The 24,932-nt window shown below is 38.5% G+C and overlaps 1 protein-coding gene across 3 annotated transcripts; it reads right to left on the bottom strand.

Moving 5' to 3' along the window:
• Positions 1 to 2,188: 2,188 nt before the first annotated feature.
• Positions 2,189 to 23,737, bottom strand: LOC132185776 (hexanoyl-CoA synthase). 3 transcript variants are annotated; one of them, XM_059599561.2, is made up of 14 exons: positions 23,427 to 23,732; positions 18,772 to 18,901; positions 18,394 to 18,662; positions 11,650 to 11,854; positions 11,137 to 11,177; positions 10,913 to 11,038; positions 9,988 to 10,061; positions 6,645 to 6,865; positions 5,076 to 5,170; positions 4,696 to 4,912; positions 4,312 to 4,437; positions 4,135 to 4,233; positions 2,524 to 2,736; positions 2,189 to 2,434 (listed from the first exon to the last, which is right to left on the bottom strand). In XM_059599561.2, exons 1-14 carry the CDS (start codon positions 23,678 to 23,680, stop codon positions 2,333 to 2,335), a joined length of 2,172 nt encoding a protein of 723 aa, XP_059455544.2. In that variant the 5' UTR covers positions 23,681 to 23,732; the 3' UTR covers positions 2,189 to 2,332. The 3 variants fall into 3 exon arrangements, with proteins under 3 accessions (XP_059455544.2, XP_059455545.2, XP_059455546.2); XM_059599562.2 differs by lacking the exon at positions 2,189 to 2,434 and having other exon boundaries at positions 2,643 to 2,771; positions 23,427 to 23,737; XM_059599563.2 differs by lacking the exon at positions 2,189 to 2,434 and having other exon boundaries at positions 2,709 to 2,798; positions 23,427 to 23,737.
• Between the last annotated feature and the right edge of the window lie 1,195 nt (positions 23,738 to 24,932).

The raw sequence follows: 24,932 nt of genomic DNA, 5'->3' as shown, positions 1-24,932 counted from the left end.
ACTTATCTATCTATATAGATGATATAGAATAAATGAGAGTAATTTTTATAAAACAAAATAATTTAAAGTACATTAAGTTATATTATATAAATATATGTGTATGAATCCCAAGTAACAAGATAAATTCTGGAATTTATTGGGAAGCATACCTAAATATTTCAATAAGTTCATTCTCAATTGATTAGCAAGCCAACTCATAGTAGTAATAGCATGCTCTACTGTGATGCAATTTTGTTTCAAACTGTAAATGATCATTTTGTTTATATTATAGAATTATGCTACATGCATGACAAGTTTGAGAAAAAGAAACTTCGTGAAAATAATGATGTTTATAAGAGATTTTGAGAAAACAATGATAAACGCTTCTACATGTTGCCATAAAATGTACCTAGAGAACTACAAAGAAAGTACAAGAAGTGAGAAAATAGTGTTATAAAATGAGGGCACATATAGGGAGGAGTGTATTTTTGGCCCCAAGAGAAACAAGAGAGAAGCTTGGTTCTAATGCTAAGGATGGAGGCGCAACTGCTGAAAGAGGCTATTCCAGAAGGTGGTTCCATCATATATTTTTTGCTATGCTGAGTGCACCCAGCGTTAATCGGCTAGCCAGGGGACGGGGCTGCAGCCACAGTATCTCATCCCAGGTCGCAAGGACCGCACAACCCTAGTATACATGGGTAACAGTATATATGGGCCCTAGTATGAGATAAGGACTATAAACAATTTTATTGATGATAACATATTTTATGTGCTTTCTGTTTTTCTTAAAAATATACTTGAAACATATGTAGTTATGAGTTCTAATTTTCAAAACGGGACAAGAAGTAAAACTGCTTATGGTTGTGGATTTCACTTACTGGGCTCCCTTTGGGCTCATCAGTTTCGTTTCTTGTTTCAGGTGGTGATTAGGTTGCATTAGGAGGCTGGAATGGGGGCAGGCGTACTTAGGAATTTCATGTGATTTCATATTAGTCAAGTTAATAAGTGCATTGGCACAGTTTTCTTTCAAAGATTGATGAATTTATTTTAATAAGGAACATTATTATCATTTACGAGATATATTTTTGTTAAGCATAAATATTTCAGTTTATTTTAAGGACGTGATATTCTAAAGTTTCATGCATTCATTTTATACTAGTCTTTTAAAATTAATAAACCTTATGGATCTTTGTGAGTAAGAAAAAGGACTAACAAACCTAACCCTAACGGGCTGGGGTAAACCTTATGGATCTTTGTGAGTAAGAAAAAGGACTAACAAACCTAACCCTAACGGGCTGGGGATGTTACAACTTATATAATTATATAATCAGTTGCATGTCAGAGCAGATCTCTAACAACTCGTCTCTTTGCTTAGATAGATAAATTTAAAACAGAGTTTCTCATTAGCAATTTAAACAATAAAATTGCCGTGAATCCGAATCCGATTAGAGCATCGACAAAAAAAAAACAACAAATTAAGGAATGGATCGCAAAGCTGTTCCAACTCTTGCACATTCATAGAGAGTATGATTTCTAAATCAAAAGGTGCTGGTGCTCTTGACAAAAAAAGAACCACTCTTGATTATGTCCAAGGACCAAAATTAAGGGACAGGGAATGTTTATAACCTTATCACTTATCAGGTTTTTATCAGTTTAAAGAAAAGGTTGTTGAAATAAAGTATATTATTCGATTACGATTGCAGGACCATTATTAATTGATCGTTATTAGATTAGAAATAGTTGAGAAGCTTAGTATATAAAAGGACATCAAATTATGAATAAAGATGTATGTTTCTAGCTAAATTCAATTCGTCATGTCATATCATATCATTCATTGCATTGCATAATTTGCATCAACTTTGACGGCATCTTTCACGATTAATAATCGAGTTAGAAAGACTTTTCAATCCTACTTTATTCTACAATCACTTTCCAAGTGCTAAAATTTTCATTTTGACCAAAAGTTCTTCCACAATGGCAGGACTACAAAGGTACAAGGAAAAAGAACATATGAAACTTTGTTTTGCTTTCCACTTTTTGTTTTGGGCCTAGGTAATTTGACTTGTAAACTGAAATTGGAAAATAAAGAAAACCCTCCAATACTCTGTAATTGATAATTTCCATTAAGCTGATCAAATATTTAAATACTTAATACAATTATTCAGGAAGCTTTTGAGAGTAAATCTGATGATTTTGAACCACCAAAAAATGAAGAAAATAAAATGCAGTATATAAATAAGGCTGTCATTTAACATCACTCAGTAGGGTTTATTTTACCACAATTTATGGGATAAAGAATAACATATGTCTCTCAAATCTGAATATTGGGTGATCAAGAATAACATACGTCCATTCACAACCTAGAATTTTGGTCAAACTGCTCCCGCAGAACCCTTCTCATAACCTTATTTGTTGCTGTTCTTGGAAGAGATGAGAGAGGAAAGACCCAAGAAACCTACGCAATTGAGTATACAAGTTAGCATGTTGTCTGTGCAAAAAAGTTTTGACACAAACAGCAACCGTGTGCGCATCAAACATCAATACCCTGAACAAAGGATTTAGTTTCTTCTGCACTGCTGAATTGAAAGATATCTTCAACTGATTTAAGTCTGCCTTCATGTTATCTGAATCCTTGAGTACAACAGCAATTACCAACTGCTCGGGTCCTCCTCCAGGAGATGGCACGCCAATGGCAGCTGTCTCAACCACTTTCTTATCGACTCCATTACAAATGCGTTCTATTTCAACAGAACTCACCTGCCCAAATCCATGGGAATTGTGGTTGGAGCAGACTACACATATAATTGCATTAACAAAGTCTGAAAAAACATGATCACCAATATATATCATATAATGTAACAACAATGCACATGTGGGTCAAGCATCATTATTTCTAGAGATAGAAAAGAAAAAACTGCACTCGTGCAGATATGTAAGCACCATAGTTATTTGAGAAAAACCAATTTGACTACTTTACAAGCAACCCATTCTTTGTGCATGATGCTAGCAAAAGCAGTAATTTAGATGTAAACACAACCCAGAGAAAGAAAAGGAAAATATATATATATATATATATATATATATATATATATATATATATACTTTAAGGAAAAATAGGCTCAACAAAACACCACTATAGATTACACAACAGAATGATCTTCTTTTTAAAATAATGAACAAGCTCAAAGCAAGTCTTCATATTAAATTTAAAAAACCATAATATTCGGATCATGCAGAAGTGAGTTCTTGTATAGTTTAACATGTAACATGTGAAGTATAGTTCCGCAGACAAACCTAATGTGAGCGTCAGCTGCAATTCACTCCCTTCCTATCTCGAGAACAAAATTGCAAGGAAAACAACGGCCTAGTTTGGTAATGTCTCTGGAGCAATCATATTTTTCTCAAAATCATTAACAAACAAGTCGGAACACAAAATACTTTTTAGAAAACGTTTCATACCTTCTTATAGGAATATTTTAACAAAACAAGTGCTTAATTTTTGTAAGTGTAATGGGCTAGCTTATTACTTTAATTTTTAATTTTTTATCTTTTTTAAAAAAGAATGGTTGTGTGGCGACTCTTAGCGGAGAAGAGAGGTGACTGCACAGCCAACCTGACCAAATAGGAGTGGCCGCACAGCCAACCCAACTAGATCGGTGCCACACAACCACGCCTCTCCTCCATTGTAGCCACTCTTTTTTTAAAAAAAAATAATAATTTCTTTTTTCTTTTTTTTTTTTTTTTTTAATGAGTGAGAAGTCTAACTCTATATCTGCTTGTATTTTCTCAAAATAAACAGGTATCAACATTTTCTCAAATTTGGACCCCCCCCAAAAAAAAAAAGGAAAAAAAAAAAAAAAAAAAAAAAAAAAACACTTCTTACCCACCCAAAAACACTTGTTAGTGTTGTCACCTTTGTATCACATCAACACTCTTTCAAACCAAAAACAAAATACACTTTTCAAAAGCATTATCAAACATATCTAGTAACTTTTAAAAATTTCTCTTATCAGAGGCATGATGCACTTGTCCTGCACACTTTCTGAGTTCATCAATGTGTATTGTTTTCCCAAGTATCCAAATAAGTGTCAAATTAGATATGACAATGGAATTGCACAGGTAAGTGGATCATATTACACTAGGCAAAATGCATACCTTGATACCTCCAAGATTCATTGTATCATCTGCACGACCATGCGCATGATAGTATCCTCTAGAAGTACGCTCAAACACATCCCCATGCCTCCGCAGAACCTGCATTAGGAAACTCAAAAGCAAAATTCGAGAAGCCAGATGCCAAACTATTAAAAAGATAGATAAGAATTTACTTACCCTTCCTTTCCAGAAGGGCATTCCCTTAAAGTAGACATCATGGTGGTCAGCATTCAGCAGTGTATTAGAAGCCCCAAACATGAGGGGATAAAGTGCCAATTCACCAATCCCCGGTACATTCTCTGGCTATAGTAGAAGAAAATGAAAAGATCATTCCAAGTACCTTATATCAAAATATGTTGAGAAAGACAGATAAATTATAATATAAATTAGTCAAGTTGATTTTTAAATGAAATGTTAGGCAAATCTCAATGAGAAGCCCTTCAAAGGGTTGAAAGTCAATGTTAGCTTGCATATTACATAATTTATTAAAGAAATTCATCAAGACAACTATGGCCAGATTAACCTTTCTTTCCCTCAAATGTAAGGTTATTTAGTTCTTACAATGGGGTAACCATTGTTGCCAAGGATAAATAAACGGCAACCCATAGCTGGTGTGCTAAAAGCAGCCAATGACTGAGCCTGCAATAATAAGCCACTAATAAATCCACCGCCAATCTCCGTACCACCACAAATTTCAATGACAGGCTTGTAGTTAGCTCTCCCCATCAGCCATAGGTATTCATCAACATTAGATGCCTCACCAGTGGATCCAAAGCAACTGCCAGATTTCAAAATAACAAATAACACTTGAAACAGCCAAAATTGGATGAAAAATCCATAGTTAGGATGCATCCTACTTTCAATCAGATAAAATACACAACTGGACACACACGCATGTTACTTTAACAAGGTGAAGGGTAATAACTATGACTTACACCTACCGGATGGCAGACCAATCACAGCCAGCTGTACAATTTGTACTTTTCCATGCCCGAACAATACTTGGGATTACGCCAAGCATAGTAACTTTAGCATCCTGGACACAGTGAGAGTATTTCCATTGAAGAAAATATTTGAAAAAATAAAATCTTGAATACTCTAGTAATAAAACATGTCACAAAAATGTCAGGAATCTCTAAACATGGTGCAATAAATGCTACTTCAACATCCTAGGTGTAACATAAATTTCCTTTCGAAGTCCTCGTGTGATTAGTTTTTGATTTTTTGGAGAAGTCAAAAGAAGCAGTTTTAAGGTACAAAAGTAGGAACAAATTGAAGGTATATACGATATAGACAGTTAAGACTAAGGAGTGGTACAAGTTGCCTCTCTTACACCCCTTAAAAGCTTGGTGCAGCATTCACATCTTGCTTCAATGGACTGGGGGGCAGTCAAAAAGTACTCACTTGGACATTTGGCAATTTGCTTTTTTTCTTTTTCTTTTTTTCTGTAGTGAATTTATTCAACACCCAAGGAGACTCAAACCACCTACCTCACCCACCAAAACAGGCTTATGGGAGTGGAAATACCATTTGGCCAAAAGGTCACTGGCTTGAACATTTGGCATTCATGATCATGGACAGGTGAAGATCTAGTTAATATTGGCTCAATTAAGAGTATACGAACAACTACTATTACACCAGGAGATTCACACACATGTCATGACAATGGGAAGCAGAATTTGAGATAAAAGAATTGGTAAAGGCACAGACAAGGAAAAAAAGCTCTCCAAACACACTGAAGCACAACAGAAGAAGTGGAAGAAGAAGAAGAAGAATGACCGTAATTTCAAAGGCCTATGTCAGGAAAATTACCGTAATTTGTATGGAGTGATCATTTTGTTACAGAGGCAAACACAGAATTACAAGCTCATTTTGAGGTTAATGTTCATTTAACTGAAAGAGTTACACACCTTTCAAATTTTTAAATTTCAAAAGAGATAAATATGATATTTAAGGTTTAGGTGGTTACAAAAGACATTAATATGCTATTAAGGTGTCTATTAAGTTGGATTTGGTGGTTACAATTTGTGACCACTGGATCAAAAGATTTTGGACCATTGGATGTGTCCAAAATTACCATAAATATGACCCTTGGGTCATATGCAAAGACACACAAGCATATAGCTTCTTTTTTGTCTTCAACAATTTCTTTTGTGCAATTCTCCATAAGAGTGATTTCTTGTTATTCTAGAGCAACATTTAGGCTTCATTGTATTCTGGGAACTATTTTGTCATATAGTGAAAGGGGATAAATACGTTCTAAAGATATCGTTTTTACGATCGAGCCTTGAGGACTTATTTTTTAGTTTTTGCCTTCATATATTTTCCCTGTATTTTCTTTATATTTTCCAACAAGTTGCACATCTCTAGACTGTTGTAGTATGAGTCGACTGTACTTTGACATACACAATGTTTTTGGTAACATAGGGTGAGAAGTAATAGAGGTACAAAAATCCAAAGAAAAGAAAAAAAGTACTAAAAATAGCATATTAACTAGAACGATTGTTCACCTGAACAAACTTCGCAAATCCAGAACCAAGGGGAGACCCATTATACAAAGCCATAGAAGCCCCATTTAACAATGAAGCATATATTAGCCAAGGACCCATCATCCACCCAAGATTAGTAGGCCAAGCGACAATATCACCTTTATGAATATCCATGTGGCACCATGCGTCTGCAGCAGCTTTGAAAGGAGTTGCATTGGTCCATGGAATAGCCTTTGGCTCCCCTACACCAGGAAATAACTGCTATATGACCTGTTGCCAGTATTGAAGGCAGTGAAAGTGTAGTATGTTATAAAATGAATCAATCCTCTCCCAAATTTTGCTTAACTGGTAGCAATGCCCTCCCTTGTGCTTTAAGGGGAAAACCGAAGAAAACACTAGTTACCTGTTTCTGCGGGCTCAACACTAAACTTTGCGTCCATTCTACATTTATTACTTAGCAAAGAAGATATTCAAAGGGGAGGTCCAGTTGAAAATTTCAGTTGTAAAAGGTTCATTATCAATAGTTCTTTAGGCTGGAAGAGTAATTCCATGCATGTTCATTTTTGAAATTGGATTATGGATTGCAAGCAATTGTAATAGGTTCATTATCAATAGTGACCTTTAGGCTGGAAGAGTATTTCCAAGCATGTTCATGTTTGAAATTGGATTATGGATTGCAAGCATGAGTTCTTCAGGCTATATGGAAATGTGAGACTCCCATAGCTAACCTTCTCTGTCAGAATCTTCATTAATTAGCCAAATCCAGCACAGGGTTTTCCTCCCAGTTTTTTTCTTTTTTTTTTTTTTTTTTTTTTTTTTCTATATATATATATAAGTAATGTTGTATATATCAAAAAGCACGAAGGGGCACAAAGGGGCGCAACCCTAGTACATAGGACGTATACAAAAGAACACCAAATTAGGAGAAGAAAAGAGAAGAAGAAAATCGAAAAAACTAATCACTAACGGAGCTAACTAAGCAGTTGTCCAAGTGAAAAGAGTAAAAAAGAAAAAGGATGTGAGCTCCTCCAAGGTCCTCAAAGAAACTCGCATTTCTTTCCCTCCATAAACACCACATATGGTAGAGGGAACCATCTTCCACACAATAGCACTCCTAGGATGTCCTCCTGTCCACCAACAAGCAAACAAATCTGCCACACGATTAGGCATAACCCAAGACAACCCAAAACAACTGAAGATAACATGCCATAATGCACTAGCAGTCTCACAGTGTAGGAGAAGATGATCGACGGACTCCCCATTCGATTTGTGCAGGCAACATCTATTGACCACGATAAGGTCTCCTTATTACAATTGAAAAAGACGCTTAAATAGACTAAGACTTAAACCCTAACCCTAGGACAATGCCCATTTAATGCTTACCTATTTAAGACAACCGTAATAAAATAATATATAAAAATTAAAAGGCTAAATTAACCTGCTACAATTAAAACCTAAATCAAAGATCTTACTAACTAAAATTAAAAGACCCAATAAATCCTTGCTCTTGCTAATCCGCATCAAGCTTCCTCGAGAGTTGAAGCTCCACACCACACATCATCCCAAAATCTAATCTTGGACCCGTCTCCCGGATCAAATTTGGTGTGGCAAGAAAACAACAGCCACCCCTAGTAATATACTTCCAAAGCCCCACCCCATGTGGCCCATATGTATCTATGGAACGCCACTCACCCCACTCAGAACCATACTTGGCATCCAAAACATTTGTCCACCAGGCTTCTCTCTCATGCACATAGCGCCATAGCAACTTCCCTAATAGAGCTCGATTGAACACTCTCAAGACCTGAATCCCTAACCACCCTCGGAGATAGGGAAACAAACCTTGGGCCAACTAACCAGATGGTAGGTATTTCCTTCCAGTTCTTAATCCTCTAGATTAGCCATGACCAGAAGAGCTACACAACCTTTATTCCACACTATCAAGATCGCATTTTTTTTTAATCTTTTTTTTTTTTTGCTTCTAAAGTGCCGTTTCAAGTGACAGCTTTAAGAACGTACAAACTCCTTAACATCCAATTTCACCATTAATCTTTTAGACTTGTGATTACTGTATAAATTTTTCTCATTCCCATACCACTCCTTGGTTTCTACAACCTTAAAAGTTGTCCAACACCATATATAGATAGCACTATCCCTTTCTTCTCTTTCTCTCCCTCTCTCCCTCTCTCCCCCCTCTTCCTTTTATGTTCTTTTAAGTTTTTTGTTTTTCCCTTCCTGATGCACAAATCCGCAAAAATTAACAAATTAAGAAATAGAAGAAATTGGGTTGAAGAAGAGATGAAATTAAGTTGACGAAGAGACGAAATAAAGTGAAACACAAGGGGGGTAGTTAACAAACTGTCACACCATTTTTTAATTCATCAAAAAGCCGATTACATCAATAAAAGATGCTTAAATAGACTATGACCTAAACCCTAACCCTAGGGAACGCCCTTACCTAACATAACTTTATTCTCTTGCCTAACATAACCTAGGGCAACAAATGCTCATTTATGGAATTACAAAAATAAATAAATAACTCCTAAATAAAACTTAATTAATACACTGAAATAAAAACCTAAATAAAATTAATGGCGGCTGCTTTCCACATCACTTCCACTTTGAAACAAACAGGACTCTTTGTTATCCTTGGATTCCACTGATAACATTCAGTAGCCCAAAAGGCATGAATTGTACCAAGAATATCAAATGCCACAAGTCAAAGACAGGCAGCTAAACAAATCATCAATAAATTCGCAGAAAACCCACTTGAGACAGGAGCAAACTTACATCAACAAACGACCATGTCCATCAGATTACAAGCAACTGGTGGAAATCTCCAGAACTTCAGAGAATATTTGCCACAACTTCAGAAATCATTCATATTAAAGTTACTCCAACAAATTCCTTTTCATATTTTCTCTACCAAATCTTATATACTAACCATTCATTCCTTTCTGATGTATGCCCAACCTAAAAAGTAATTAATCAAGATTAATTGCAGTCAAGATTCCCAGAATAAGTCAAAGATAACAGTACCATATATTTATGATACTCCGCTAATCAAGAGATCATGTCAGGCACTTGCTTGGAGGTGATGACATCCAGTATGAAAAAATGCCTCTCAGCTATGAACCATCAAGAAATTTTGACTATCTAAATGTTCATAATATTTTCAAGTTACGGAACCAACTTTTGACTCTTATTTTAAGAAGTATGACGATTGGCACTCAGATTAAATTTGAAATCTTAGAATTTTCGAAAGTAAACTATTGGTCCTTCCAGAAAAGTAACTTTGCAATATTAAAAATGAAATGAAAAGATAAATAAAGCTTTGTGAGGATTAGCTTGAATTTTAAGTTACCTGTAGTTCCAGATGAGAAAAGGATGTTTGTAAATGCTTCTACTGATTGTTCTACTGCAGCAAATTCACGTTCCCTGCATATTTTGATGTGAAACATGAATAAAAAAAAAATTTTTAGAAAAAAAAAAAAAAAAGATGACAATTACGATGTGGAACATATCTAGTACATTAATATCCAAAAGTTAAACTGGTTGGCTAAACAATTAATGGAGAAGGGAACAAGAAATTGTTGCTACCAAGTCTTCTACATATTAACCTAACTTATAACATCTTACAATTTATGTGCCCAGAGTTAGCAACTACTAACTCACATAGTTTCAAGAAAGCTACTTGAAAAGGCAAGTATTCAAGATTGCTTTTAGTATCTCAATGTACAGGATGGGTTCTCCTTTGTTTTGCCTTCTATACAAAGTGGGACAGGACTTCAGAACTCAAAATTTTCATGTCTATTTCAAATCTATAAAGCTCAACATCACTTCAATAACCTTCTCCTATCCCAGGTAAGAATATTACAAGGAACATGATAGCTTGTAGTGTTGGATTCAGCACATCAATATTCCACATATGACCAAAATTCCTTTTTGTTTTCATTTAGATATCTAGATTTTATGCCTAGTGAAAGGAGAGAAAAAAAAGTATGGCACAAAACCGCAATTCATTCAAGTGTCCTGTGTCATCCAGACTCATCCTGGTTCAAGTATCAAAATAATATGCTACAGTTTCTTAAATGATGTATATGTATAAAATTTTCCCTATCCAAACTGTAAGGCAAGTAGTATTATAATACTTCAAGACAAAAGAATTATGCTCAAGTACAAGCAATATGTGCTTCATAAGTATGGTTGATAGGGGATGGAAATGATCATGGAGATAAAATTATAGGTTAAAAAGATAGCAGAATCAGATATCAATATGAAGTGCATACCTGAGATCTTCGACTCTTCCTAGAAAATCATGCCAAGATATGTCACCATCCCGCAATCTCATGCTAAAGCTAGAACCTCTCGAGGGAATAACAATTGCCATAGGTGACTGAGCCTCTACAATTCTACTGCAGGACAGAAAATACAGTGTTAGCTAAGTTGTCATGGAAAAGCAAATAGTAAAAAGAAAAGTTTGCCCATAAGGTAAGGAAAATAACAAATTCACCTGTACAATGGTAGACTTTTGTCACCACGAATAATAAAATCCTGATGAAAAGAAAAAACAGTCTGAAGAAAGATGACAACTACGCAAGTGAAACACACTTAATTGGGGTAGGATGCAATAACCTAAAGTCCCAAGTTATAAAAACTAATTTTAACCTGTTGAACTAAGCAACAAGCTCGTAGAAGCTATAAATCTTACAGATTAGAAAGAAAAGAAGCAGCAGTTCAACAAGAGATTCATTCTTTATCATGGAGTGATAAGTGGAATAACCCTTAAGCATGTCATCTTACTGAACTCTGCAATATCATAATGCAAAATGCATAAATATAGTGCCTTGAGTAGCAGAGAAATTCTTCAAGTAAAATACTCATTTGAAAATGGAATAAGGGCATAAAGTTCCATAAGTATGATCTTTTATATTGTGCAGCATAGACAAATACACAAAAACAAAAAAAAAAATCAAGATAAAATGTTGCATGTCCATCCAAAAGGAAAAGAAAAAAGAGAAATAACCTGAGTAAAAATGGCTTTTGCTTCTGATATTTTCAGCCTGGTTGATATTTCAACTGCAGCAAAACTATCAGCTATGGACACAACTAAATAGCCTGCAAGAACGATAGCTAGGTAGATAACCACAGAATTGACATCCATTGGCATATCAATTGCAATTGCAGATCCTTTGTCCAAGCCCAGTGTTTTGATTGCGTGGGCAACTAACCTGAAATTACAGTGCCAACATAATGTTTGAGTTAAAAATATTCAGGGATAGAAAGGCTGAAGGTAAATTTTTTTTTTTGATAAGTAAATTGTATATATCAAAAAAAGCGCAATGCGCCTCTAAGTACACAAAAGAAGTATACATAGGTAGCCCAAAAAACCCCAAAAAACAGACCCCAAAGAAACCCAACCCAACTATAACCACCACCAAGCGAAAAAACCAAAGCAAGAACCCAAAAAACCCAAACACTGAAGCCCACAGAACCCACCACCAGCCCTAAAAAAACCAGAACCCTAATGCACCTCTGGAGGAAAGGAGAATGCATCTTTGGTTCCAACACAACCCCGACGGCGATAGTACCGCTTCGGAGAAAGTCTCTCTCTAACCTCATAGTTGATGGAGCATTCTAAATTCTTGATTTCTCGCTTCCCTTTTGCCTTAGAGGTAAAGGGTTCCCGCTGCCCTTCAATATTCGAAAAGAGATTCAAAAGACTCTTCTCATCACCTCCTTCACCATTAGACAATCCCACACTGGAGGCGAAATTCGCCGCATCTATAACCACCTCCGAATAGTTCCCTGCCCCCTTCTCGGAGGGTTCCGCTACAACGTCGGCAAACAGCTCCTTGTTCTTCTGCAACTGCTTGGCAAGCTTCTCCTTCACCCTCCGGGCATACCCTATTTGAGATTTGGAAACAGAGGAATAAATCGGAGCACCGCTCTCCGACATTCGAGGAAAAGGTTCGCTTAATCTCAAACCCAGCTCAGCCGCATGCTTTCCCGAGATAGAACAGGTCAGTGAATCTTCGACTACAACCTTAGAGCCCTTTAACGACGACGAAGCCTCCTTCATCCCAGGCAGAGAGGAAGAGGAGACAATTCTAGACCCTAAAAACCCCCGACGTAGCAATCCTTTCGCCGGAGCAGTCTTAACGGGTTCAACCTCCTTCGCCGGAACAGAACCAGCTCCCACCGGAGGAGCAGAGACCACCACCGGAGATAAAGGAGAGACCTGGGTACTCACCGGAGTCAACAACCAGTTCTGGGTATTCTCCGGCAACAGAGCAGCCTTCGTCGGAAAAGCAGGGACCATCGCCGTTCCAAGAGAAACAGACCCTGCCGCACAAACCAGTTGATTTGACTCCGGATGCACCTCCGCCAACGACAGCCCCACCAACGCAAGCTTGGAATCATCACTAGAGACCCCGGCGAGACCACCGGCGACCGGCGCAAAAACCTCAGATTCGCACGCTTCCCTACGATCGGCCGGAACATCAATCTCTCCCGGCGAGGCAGAACCACATAGTTGCGATTTAGGCAAAAACTTACCACGACGCTTCAATCCCCTGCGCCAAGCTGTCTTGAAATACCAAGCGTGTTTGGGCTTAAGGAAAGACCCAAACTCGCGAACACCCAGCCCACCTAAAAGTTCTTTAACTAACCCAGCTAGGACCCGGCCCAAAACAGAACGCAAAAAACCTAGCAACGTCTTATTGTTCTTTTTCTTCTTCTTCGTAAGATCCGCCGTCGGGCTGAAACATGTAGCCAGATTAGCAGAATCCGGCGACTCCAACTCCACCCAGTCCACCCTCACCCGCGACTCATACTCACCGTACCCGGTCTCGAAAGAGTCTTTCACCCGGAAGAGATCAATGTGTTGCGAAGATCTAACCCTCCTCCCAACGAAAGGCTCCTCAGAACCAGCCGCCAGTCGAAGAACCTCCGCAAAGGAGCGCCCAGGGTGACATCCAGAGAAGGATTCTCCCAAACCAAGCTTGAGCTGCGTCCCCGGAACATGATGCGTAGAGGCTGTTGGACCCAACAACCTCCGCAATTCATTTGCAAACCGACGCCATCCCCTCCCTCCACGGCCCGCAGGTAGCCAAATGATTCCTTTACGACCTCCCTCAGCAAAGACGGCCACCTCCAGGAAACTACCTGCCTTATTAACACCCCCATGCACCATCAAAGCCTTGTCGCCCTCACGGTATGACTTGGCGATATCAACCTTCAACAGAGATTGACTCGCCTCCTCGACCATATCCACCATCCATGAAGCACAAGGTTGGCTCACGAAAATTACCCCTACGAACCCTTTTCTCTTTTCCTCCAACCGAAGATCAGGACACCCTTCCTTCGCTGACAGGCAAAAGGATTTCGCTTCTATGGAGAAGCGCCGTTCCATAGCGGCTGACCAGAGCCTAGCGCACAGTGCCTAAACAGCGCCGCCGCTAGGGCAGAAAGCTACCTTGCTGGCGAGATCGGACTTGAGTTAGCGAGAGAGAAAGAGAGAAAGAGAGCGGACTTGAGTTACCAAGAAAGACATTTGCAGCACGAGGATCAAATTTATCAGAACTTGGAACAAGATTAAGGCTGAAGGTAAATAAAATGAAAATATGTCAAAACCTCATAATAGTAAAACACTACTCTTCCATGGAGTAGATATGGAAGAATTTGAAAATGGAAGTTAACCATCTAAACCTTCTGACGTACTCTAGTTAAATATTCCCAAAGCCAGAAATCTTTCATTCAAACACTTAAAGCTCATTAACTAGAGGAATATATATTTACATAACTTGACAAACTTCATAACTATGGATAAATATAAGCTTTCAGAATTACCTAATCAAAGCATGCTTAAAGCAACCATGCCACAAGATAATCAAGTTGTATGTTTGGTGATGTTAATTATCATCCAAGTTTCCACAAAAGCAACATGGCATTATTTGAATCAACACCTGTTATTGAAATTAAAGTGACCTTCATATTGTTACAAAAAAAGTGACCTTCATATACTTTTCAACGCCAAATTTGGAACAGAACCCCAATACCATCACAGGTAATACTATCCAAACTCCAAGGATAGCAAAAATCGGATGCGAGGGCAGGGTAAGAATCTCCTAGAAAAGCATCATTACAAAACAAAAATTAACAATAGTATATTGGTAATTGTTGAAACAAAATATATCCCGAAGCCCAAACCAAAAGGCCCACTTCGAATAAGAGGCCCATGGCTCGCCAGGACACCAAAGCATTAAAGCCCAAAGCCTAGGAAATCCTAACACGATCACTCTATCGTATTAGGTCCGCACTCAAGCATGCGGATATGCACCATATCAAAAAGGTTGCATGCAGAATCACGTACCCCTATAATCACTCTTCAAATGACCCAATCTAGGAGTTACAACCCAAATCAGACAGCAATCAACTAAATATCTCCTAAAAGAAGTCTAAATACATAATATCCTATCTACTTAAATCTCTCATATTATCTCAAAGGATAATATCGGTTTCAACCACTCCCATGAATCAAGGAAGTCAAGTGAGAGTCCCACTAGAGTTCACCCACTCACAGCCTCTATAAAAGGATGAGTCATCTTATGATAAAGATACGTACTCATTCTCTTACTCTTATTAGTCTCAGTTATTATTGCTCATTATTTGATTACTCTTGTCATAATCAAACTCTCACTCAAGCATTGGAGGTGGCACGACAGCCACACCCCCTATCTCGTGGTCCGTCACTACTAATCATTTTTTGTTCTTAGCAGGCTTCGAATCAAGTTGCTACCAGGGTTGATAACTGTCTCAACAGTTGGCGCAGTCTGTGGGAACCTCTTTAGTTTCGTGATTGTCAGCATCGTGTTAATTGACGTTTTCTGGCTCGTGCCACCTTTGATGCCTGAATGAGAGTTTGATTATGACAAGAGTAATAAAATAAGGAAATAATGAGCAATAGTAATTGAGAATAATAAAAGTAAGAGAATGAGTATGTATCTGTATCATAAGATGACTCCTCCTTTTATAGAGGCTCTGAGTGGGTGAACTCTAGTGGGACTCTCACTTGACTCCCATAATTCGTGGGAGTGGTTGAAACCGATATTATCCTTTGAGATAATATGGGAGACTTAAAGAGATAGGATATTATGTATTTAGACTCCTTTTGGGAGATATTTAGTTTATTGCTGTCTGATTTGGGTTGTAACTCCCAGATTGGGTCGTTTGGAGAGTGATCATGCTCCATTGATTATAAGGGTACATGATTCTACATGCAAGCATGCTTGAGTGCGGACCTAATATGATAGAGTGATCGTGTTAGGATTTCCTGGGCTTTGGGCTTTAATGCTTTGACGTCCTGGCGAGCCATGGGCCTCTTATTCGAAGTGGGCCTTTTGGTTTGGGCTTTGGGACATATTTTGTATCAACAGTACCCCACCATTCCCTGAGGTCACTATAGTGGCCTAATGAGAATAAATGGATTTCTATCTTTTCTCAGGCTCACTATGGCAAAATTGGGCTTTCGAAACTTTCCGCCCATCTTATCTCTCCAATTTACTTTGGCGCCCACCCTCTTCTTTTCAATCATCCACAAACACCACGTCTTGAGGCGTGGCACGCATTTTCTTGAGGAACGTGACCATGGCCATAATGACAAAATACGGCGCACGTTTTCTATCACCTACGGTTGACGCGTGTCAACCTAGGGTTTGCTTGTATTCGGGCGATTATGAGGCGATGGTACGTCTTTCCTGCCATCGTTTTCTCCAAGATACTTTTTAAATTATTTTGAGGGGACACATGGCAGGTTTTAGTGTGCAAAATCTCCAAGTTTAGTATGTGCAAAATCTCCCTAATCACCCAGGGAACCGGTAATTTGAAACCGGCTTCCAGAATTTGAAGCGATAAACAGATCTCGTCTCCATTTTTTGGACCGGTGGCACCTTCGCCGACGGTAGGGACTCAGATTCGGACACCTTCGAGAAACTTATATACTTCCTTGCAAACCTCCAAGTCTGAAGATCTGAGTCGGGAACGAAGAGTAGCTCCACTGAATTCCATCGCAAAACAAGGAGCATAAAAGAAGAAGAAAGACAAATTTGAAGCGAAGGGAGAGCAAGATACTTGACGGCATTAAAGAAAGAAGAGAAACAACCCTAGTTTTAAGACGTCCCCGCAATTAATATTGCAACCTACTTTGCCAAGTGTCGACCAGAAGTTTAAGTGTTTCACGGCAGACTTAAAAACATCTCAAAAGGAACGCCGCTGGATGGAACGTTTTTATCCACTCGCACGCTAAAACCTGCCACATGTCTCCAAAGGGTTCGAGCGACCCTCAAAATAATTTAGAAAGTATCTTGGAGAAAACGATGGCAGGGAAGACGTACCATCGCCTCACAATCGCCCGAATACCAGCAAACCTTGCGTCGACATGCGTCAATCACAGGTGACAGAAAACGTGCGCCATAGTTTGTCATTATGGCCATGGTCACGTTCCTCAAGAAAAAGCATGCCACACCTCAAAACGTGGCGTTTGTGGATGATTGAAAAAAAGAGGGGGGGCACCAAAGTAAATTGGAGAGATAAGATGGGCGGAAAGTTTCGAAAGCCCAATTTTGCCATAGTGAGCCTGAGAAAAGATAGAAATCCATTTATTACCATTAGGCCACTATAGTGACCGCACGGAATGGTGGGGTACTGTTGATACAAAATATATCCCGAAGCCCAAACCAACAGGCCCACTTCGAATAAGAGGCTCATGGCTTGCCAAGACAACAAAGCATTAAAGCCCAAAGCCCAGGAAATCCTAACACGATAACTCTATCGTATTAGGTCTGCACTCAAGCATGCGGATATGCACCATATCGAAATGGTTGCATGCAGAATCACGTACCCCTATAATCAAGGGAGCATGATCACTCTCCAAACGACCCAACCTGGGAGTTGCAACTCAAATCAGACAGCAATCAACTAAATATCTCCCAAAAGGAGTTTAAATACATAATATCCTATCCACTTAAATCTCCCATATTATCTCAAAGGATAATATCGGTTTCAACCACTCCCATGAATCAAGGGAGTCAAGCGAGAGTCCCACTAGAGTTCACCCACTCACAGCCTCTATAAAAGGAGGAGTCATCTTATGATACAGATATGTACTCATTCTCTTACTCTCATTATTCTCAGTTATTATTGCTCATTATTTCCTTATTTTATTATTCTTGTCATAATCAAACTCTCACTCAGGCATCGGAGGTGGCACGACCGCCACACTCCCCATCTCGCGGTCTGTCACTACTGATCATTTTTTGTTCTTAGCAGGCTTTGAATCAAGTTACTACTAGGGTTAATAAGTGTCTCAACAGTAATCCTGACAGTTTCACATCTGACTGACCAAAAAATAGACAAAAAAAAATATATATATTGTTGTAGAAAAATACTAATGGGACCTTAGATAGAAATAAAACCACAAAAACCACCTACATAGACAAATTGCATGCCGCTAGGCTGCAAGAAGAGGCTATTACAATGAAATCATATGATTCCATATGATACATAATAAGTTTATCTGAACAAATCTGAAAGCATATATTTATGCACTACACAATAGTTTGCATGCAAAAAACTATATATATTAAAAGCCATACAAATACTGTAGCATCAAATACATGTTCAAGAGAATCAAATTAGCAATGCCACCTAATTGTAACATATTAGAAGAGACTTCAAGAAGACAAACAGAATTGGATGAAAAGTAGCTTACCAAACCTCCGCACAAAATTCCCGGAGTGTCATCCTGTGTAAAGGAAGATCATCATCCCCTTCATCACGCCATATTACCACCATATCATCTAAACCTCTCTTGCAGTTTAAACTCAAGCAATTCCTAGCCGGATTCACAAAAGCTCCAGGAAGCCACTGACCTCCTGGGTAAGATGAATGGCTTTCTCCAAATGGACTCTCACATAAGATGCATCGGGGGGCTACAGAAAAGGATATGCTCATTTCATCCAGTAGAGCTTTCCAATAAACCTAACAAAAAACAGACAAGAAGCCAGATATATGAAAAGGCTTACCATCCAAATTATACAAAACTTAAAAGTAATACATGAAGACAACCTTGATATGATATTACGACTACCTCAGGGTTTGAGACTGAAAATTCCTGGAAGTCAGAGAAGCTTGACATGGGATCCTTATATTTTGAACCCAAAAACTCTTTTCCCCGCCTCTCTAATAGCTGGCCAATATTTGTTAAGATCGCATTTTCCCTGGTGATGCAAGTATATAAGGAACTCTAGACCCATAAAATTTGTTTCTCACTAGAAATATCAATAACAATTATACATGTCACGTATACATATACATTTTAACAATTGACCACCCACATATAAGCCTTAGTTGAGGGCTGATTTTTTGCTCTCAATCCATGTGGCAAGATCTCATTTAATGGAAGAGGCAAATATTCTTCAGCTGCCCAGCAGTAAACCAGCACCTATAATGAATAACCCATAGAGGCCTAGCAGCAAAGGGGAGCTTCCATGACCAACACACACATGTTGGACATCAAGTAAGTCCACATCAGCTCATTTCAACGTCTTTTATTCTATTTGGTCAACCTCAACTACCCAGCAGTGAACCAACACCTATAATGAATAACCCATAAAGGCCTAGCAGCAAAGGGAAGCTTACATGACCAACACACACGTGTTGGACATCCAGTAAGTTCACATCAGCTCATTTCAAGGTCTTTTATTCTATTTGGTCAATATAGAGCTCCACCCAAAAGGGCCCAATTGAAGTGTAAATTTGCAAAGGGAAGAATGTAACCCAATCCAGCCTAAAGAGACCAAGTCATCTTCTTCCCTAGAAAGTCAAAGCTGCAGCACGTCCTATTGATGTAGGACAGTCCACGCTCGAGCGGCAGCCTTCATTCATTGCAGACAGATTGTACTGTTCAATGGGCAATCAAGCGCTAGCGCGACCTGGAGTAGAAAATGTGCTCCACTCGAGGCCCACTTGATGGGCGAGTGGAGTCGAAGCAAAATGCTCCGCGAGAACGGCAGGCAAACTGTGTGCTCCACTCGAGGGGCACTCAAGTAGAGCAACATGGAAAACATCGCTTGAGCTTCTACTTGAGTGGACGGAGGCCAAAAGTCACCACATGATTTCCATCCAATTTCAGCATGATTAACTTCCTTATTAGATTAGAATTAGTTGATTTTATTAAGTCGTCTTTCTTTAGAAAGTTCAATTGCCTTTCGGGGTTTTAAGTCTTGTAATAGGTACTGCAGAACAAGTTAGTTTAATCAGTTTTTGAATCAAGTACAATTTGAGATGTTTTAACAGACTCTTTGTCAAACACACAATCAAAAGACATTGAGTGTCAGACTCTTTGCACCGCTCAATGGGCGCTCGAGTGGTGTTGCAAGCTGGAGCAGACAATGTGCCAGACAGTGTGCTCTCCTCGAGCACTGCTCAAGGGCCGCACAAGTGAAGCAACCAAGAAAACACCACTTGAGCTTCTACTCGAGCGGTCTTTAGCAGCTGGTTTAAAAAGGAAAGAATCTCCATGCAACCAAAAGACCCCACTCGTTTTCCATCCATATTTTATCCCAATTTCAGCCCGATTAACTTCCTTACAAGATTAGAATTTGTTGATTTTGTTGAGTTTTCCTTCTTTAGAAAGTTTGCTTGCCTTCTAATGTTTGAAGTCTTGTAGTATGTACTACAGAACACATTTGTTTAATCAGTTTTTGAATCAAATACAATTTGAAGTTCTCTCTCAAACTCTTTGTCAAACACGCGATCAGAAGACATTGATTCTCAAACTCTTTGCACCGCTTGAGCGCCCATCAATCGAGCAATGGTATGAGCAGGAGCAGACTCTGCTTGATGGGCGCTTGAGGGGAGCCGAAGCTAAATGCTCTGCTCGAGTGACAGCTGGACAATGTGCTCTGCTCAAGCTCCAAACCCTAAAAAACACCCTTGAGCTTCTACTCAAGCGATCTACAACAGCTGGTTTAAAAGGGAAAGAAATCTTCAAGCAGCGAAAAGTCCCTACCTGATTTCCATCCAAATTTTATTCCAATTTCAGCATGATTAACTTATTAGATTAGAATTTGTGAACTTTGTTGGATCGTCTTTCTTTAGAGAGTTTACTTGCCTTCTGAGGTTTCAAGTCTTGTAATATGTATTGTAGAACACGTTTGTTTAATCACTTTTTGAATCAAATACAATTTGAATTTTTTGCTCAGACACTTTGTCAAACACACAATCAGAAGACGTTGATTCTTCTGTCTTATCCTTCAAGCTTCTGCAATGTCATTTATAAACATGGCAACACACACAGGTTCATGCGGTTTGCACCAAAACAGAAATTTTTTGCAAACATCCAACTACCCATGGCTTATTTCAGCTCTTGACTGGTTTTTCTTCAACCATAACTTAGCTCATGAGTTGTCTAACGGGGGAAGAAGGGAAATTTGTCGTTTGAAAGGCTAGGACATGACCCAGCAACTCTATCATCAGACCAGGACCATGCATTGTGTGGCTTGGCACAATCAATGGGCCTTGGGAAATCTTGAGAAAGAGGCGGTATGCTGCTGATCAGTTGACTAAACCTCATCTTAGTTTCTTGAGCCTTGACTAATCACTCTCCCTCCCGTACTTTCGGCGAATACTGCACCTTGGAGAATCTAAATCCCTTCTTCGGTAACTTACACATTTCAGGAACTAAGACGAAGTGAGAGTAACCAGACAAATTTTTCATTTTCAGCAAATGTCCTATTTCTCACCTGCCCATCACGTTGCACACTACCCAAGAGAAGGGATTTCTCTCTGCTGCTGGAAGGATCAGTTCGCATGAGAAAATATCGAGAGAAAGAGGAGCGTCGTGTCAATGACACATAGCCTACCTCACAGATTTTATTATATATGTTGAAAAATATATCAGGCTGAATAAAATGCCCATGTACACCAAACTTACCATATGTCCATATAACAAAATCCCAACACATTCTTCCAACACTTCCCCTCAAGCTAGAGCATATATATCATATAAACCCAACTTAGAACAAATAAACTCTAACCGATTACGGCCCAAAGATTTTGTACACATCAATTGTCAACTAACTAGTCCCATGACCACATGAATGGTGCAAATATATCGCCATTGAGTATATTGTCTCAAATGAAATGACAATCAACCTCAATGTTCTTGGTTATTTCATGGTAAACTGGGTTAGGTGCAATATGTAACATAGCTTGGTTATCACAAAACAATGGGATAGGAGGAGCTGAAAGTTCAATCTCTTGAAGAAAATGTTGTAACCATGTCAATTCACTAGTGGTATGAGCCATTTCCTTGTACTCTGCTTCGGCACTGGATCACATCACCACCATCTATTTCTTAATCTTCCAACTAACTAAATTTCTGCCCAAGAATGTATAATATCCTGTCATAGACCATCTATCTGATGGAGAATTTGCCTAATCTACATCAGTAAAACAATGTCCATTTGGTCTAAACAGTATCCCAAGCCCAAGAGCTCTCTTTAGATATCGAATGATACGGGTGACTACTTCCCAATGATAAGCCACGTATGTATGTTAATTACCCATGATGTGGCAACGTGGCTTGGTTAATAGGGGCAGGCGTGGAGTTAGTGGTGTTATCTTATAATAGGAGTTAGTTTAGTTACATGTTGTAGTGTGAGACGTGTTATAGTGTTAAGACATGTTATCATGGGAGTTTAGGTAACTATTAGTGGTAGAGTATTTAAGGGTATGTGTTATGTTATGAGCGTGGTGAATTTCTATTGTCTTGTGTATGTGGTTCCAACTCTCACCTGAAGTGGAGTTTTATCCTTAATATAGTTCTATTTTATCGTGTGACTCTAATTGGGACCGACTAGGGGTATCAGTACGTAAGGTGTGTTTATGTATTTGTATTGTGGTAGAACTCCAGCCATAAGTGGAGATTTGTAACATGTATTATCTTTCTATTGTATTAAATATTAGTTGTGTTTCTATTCTGTACTTGGGACCTATCACCCGATGTAAGAGAAAATAAGAGAGAATGAAGAGAGACACCCTCTAAGACAGAGGAAAGCATCCGAATAATGAGAAAGCAAACAGTAAGAACAATATCAATCCAAAATTGTTTGGGGGACATGCATACAAAATAAGTGAGCAGGCGTAACATCTAATAAATGACAATTCTTGCGTTTAGGCACACCATTTTGTTGTGGAGTGTGAACGCAAGAGGTTTGATAGATAATGTCTTTCTCAGAAAGATAAGATGCAAAAGAACTAAAGCTATATTCCTTGTGCATTATCACAACACAAGATACGAATTTTGTAACCAGAATGAGTTTTAATGGTATTACTAAAGATTGAAAAGGGGGAAAATAATTGAAAACGATTTTTCATTAAAAATAACCACTTCATACAAGAAAAATCATCCACAAAGGTCACAAAATAGTGAAATTTATTAGAAGCTCCATGAATTGGTCCCCATACATCATAATGAACTAACTCAAAAGGACTAGAAACCCTGCTAACAACTCTTGACATAAAAGAAACACGGTGGTGCTTGCTAAGATGAGAAGCTTCACAAATGCAAAGATGATACATGGCTAAGATTAAGAACTTGACGATTTTTCATTAAATTGGTTTCAAAACGCGCCAACACAATCAAGTAAATCTCAATTCCTCTGAAAAGTTTTCCATAACAATTTTCAGCGAAAACAAACAGAGCTTAATGAGTAATAATTAAGCATTAGGAGAGCATACGGGTCGGGTATCCAAGCGGGCGGGTCAGAGCCGTAATCCCTGTAGCAACCGTAGTACATCATCTGGTGGAAGGAGAAGGGCAAGTCCGGGGTGAGCAGGCGCTTGGAGATATTCCGCCACGTGTCGGGAGTGGCAGGTCCGTAAGTTCGGACGATTTCGGTGAGCCTTTCATGGAGACCTTCTGCGAGCTCCGCCGGAATCCCCAGCCCTTCGATGTCCGACCTCCTGATGCTGTCTAAGGCTTTGTAAGCCATTCTTATCTCTCTCCCTCACAACTTTCAGAGACTCTGTAGCTATGTTTGGGGAGAGCCAGGCCCGGCACTGTAACTGGAACAGCACCGTTCCAGCTACGGTGCCAACTGACACGTGGCGTCAAAAATTATTATTATTATTATTTTTTTTTAAATCAAAATATTAAAAAAAAAAAAAATAACCACCCCTTGGCCAAAAATGGGGTGGTCCGGCCACCCCATTTTGGCCAAGGGGTGGCTGGAACCACCCCCAGCGTTCCCCACCCCTTTTTTTTTTTTTTTTTAATATTTTGATTTTTTAAAAAAAAAAATTAAGATAAAAAATTAATTTTTGACGCCACGTGTCAGTTGGCACTGTAGCTGGAACAATGCCGTTCCAGCTACAGTGCCGGGCCTGGCTCTCCCCAAACATAGCTTGTGTTAAAGTTGCAGTGCCATGAGCTGCTCTGTGAAATGGATTTCGAATCATTTCATCGTCAAAACATTTGCTTTATCCGACGTCAACATAATTTCATATTATTTAAATATTTTAAAAAACTTCACAAAAAAATCATAAACTACGTAACATACTTAAATTTCAAAGACACTCAGTTTTACCTTTTTAAACTTTTAATTTGGTGTAATTTATCCACTGTGGCAATTTTTGTAATTCAATCTTAAAGGAAGCTCTTAAAAAGACCGAATTATTCTTCGATTTTCGTTTTTTTTTTAATTAAAAAAAAAAATTCACCTTTGTGATTTTTTTTTTTTTATAACAACTTTAATTTTTTTAAATTTAAAATTAAGTGTAAATTTAGAATTGGGACAATACACTTTATCCCTTCAAGAATCCACGCATTTGTGTATTAGCACTCAATGTTTAAAAAGTGACAAAAGACCCCCACAAAGATTCAGACGTTAACAAAAAAACTCATCTGTTTATTTTGGCCGTCACTTTGGATGAAGACCAAGTCATGTACATTTCAACCAAAAAATTCAAAAATGCCCTCAGGGATAAATTGTATACATAAATTACTTCAGGGGTAAAGTGTAAATATAAATTACTTCAGGGGATAAAGTGTAAACATAAAAAATAAAAAAACTAAAACAAAAAACTCAGGTTAATTACTTTTTTAGTATCAAGGTTCTCACTTTTTTTTTTCTCACCTAGATTACAAATCGTATAACATAAGGTACATAACATATGGGAAAAGATTTACTTAGTACTTTTGTCACATTATGTTAGCTCAAACTAACAGACTGGCACGTGTCATCC

This window comes from Corylus avellana, chromosome 7, assembly GCF_965113065.1.
Source record: "Corylus avellana chromosome 7, dhCorAvel1.hap1.2, whole genome shotgun sequence".
Classification (NCBI taxonomy): Eukaryota; Viridiplantae; Streptophyta; class Magnoliopsida; order Fagales; family Betulaceae; genus Corylus; species Corylus avellana.
The sequence above is the reverse complement of the archived record's forward strand: the minus strand, read 5'-3'. Positions and strand labels throughout refer to the sequence as shown.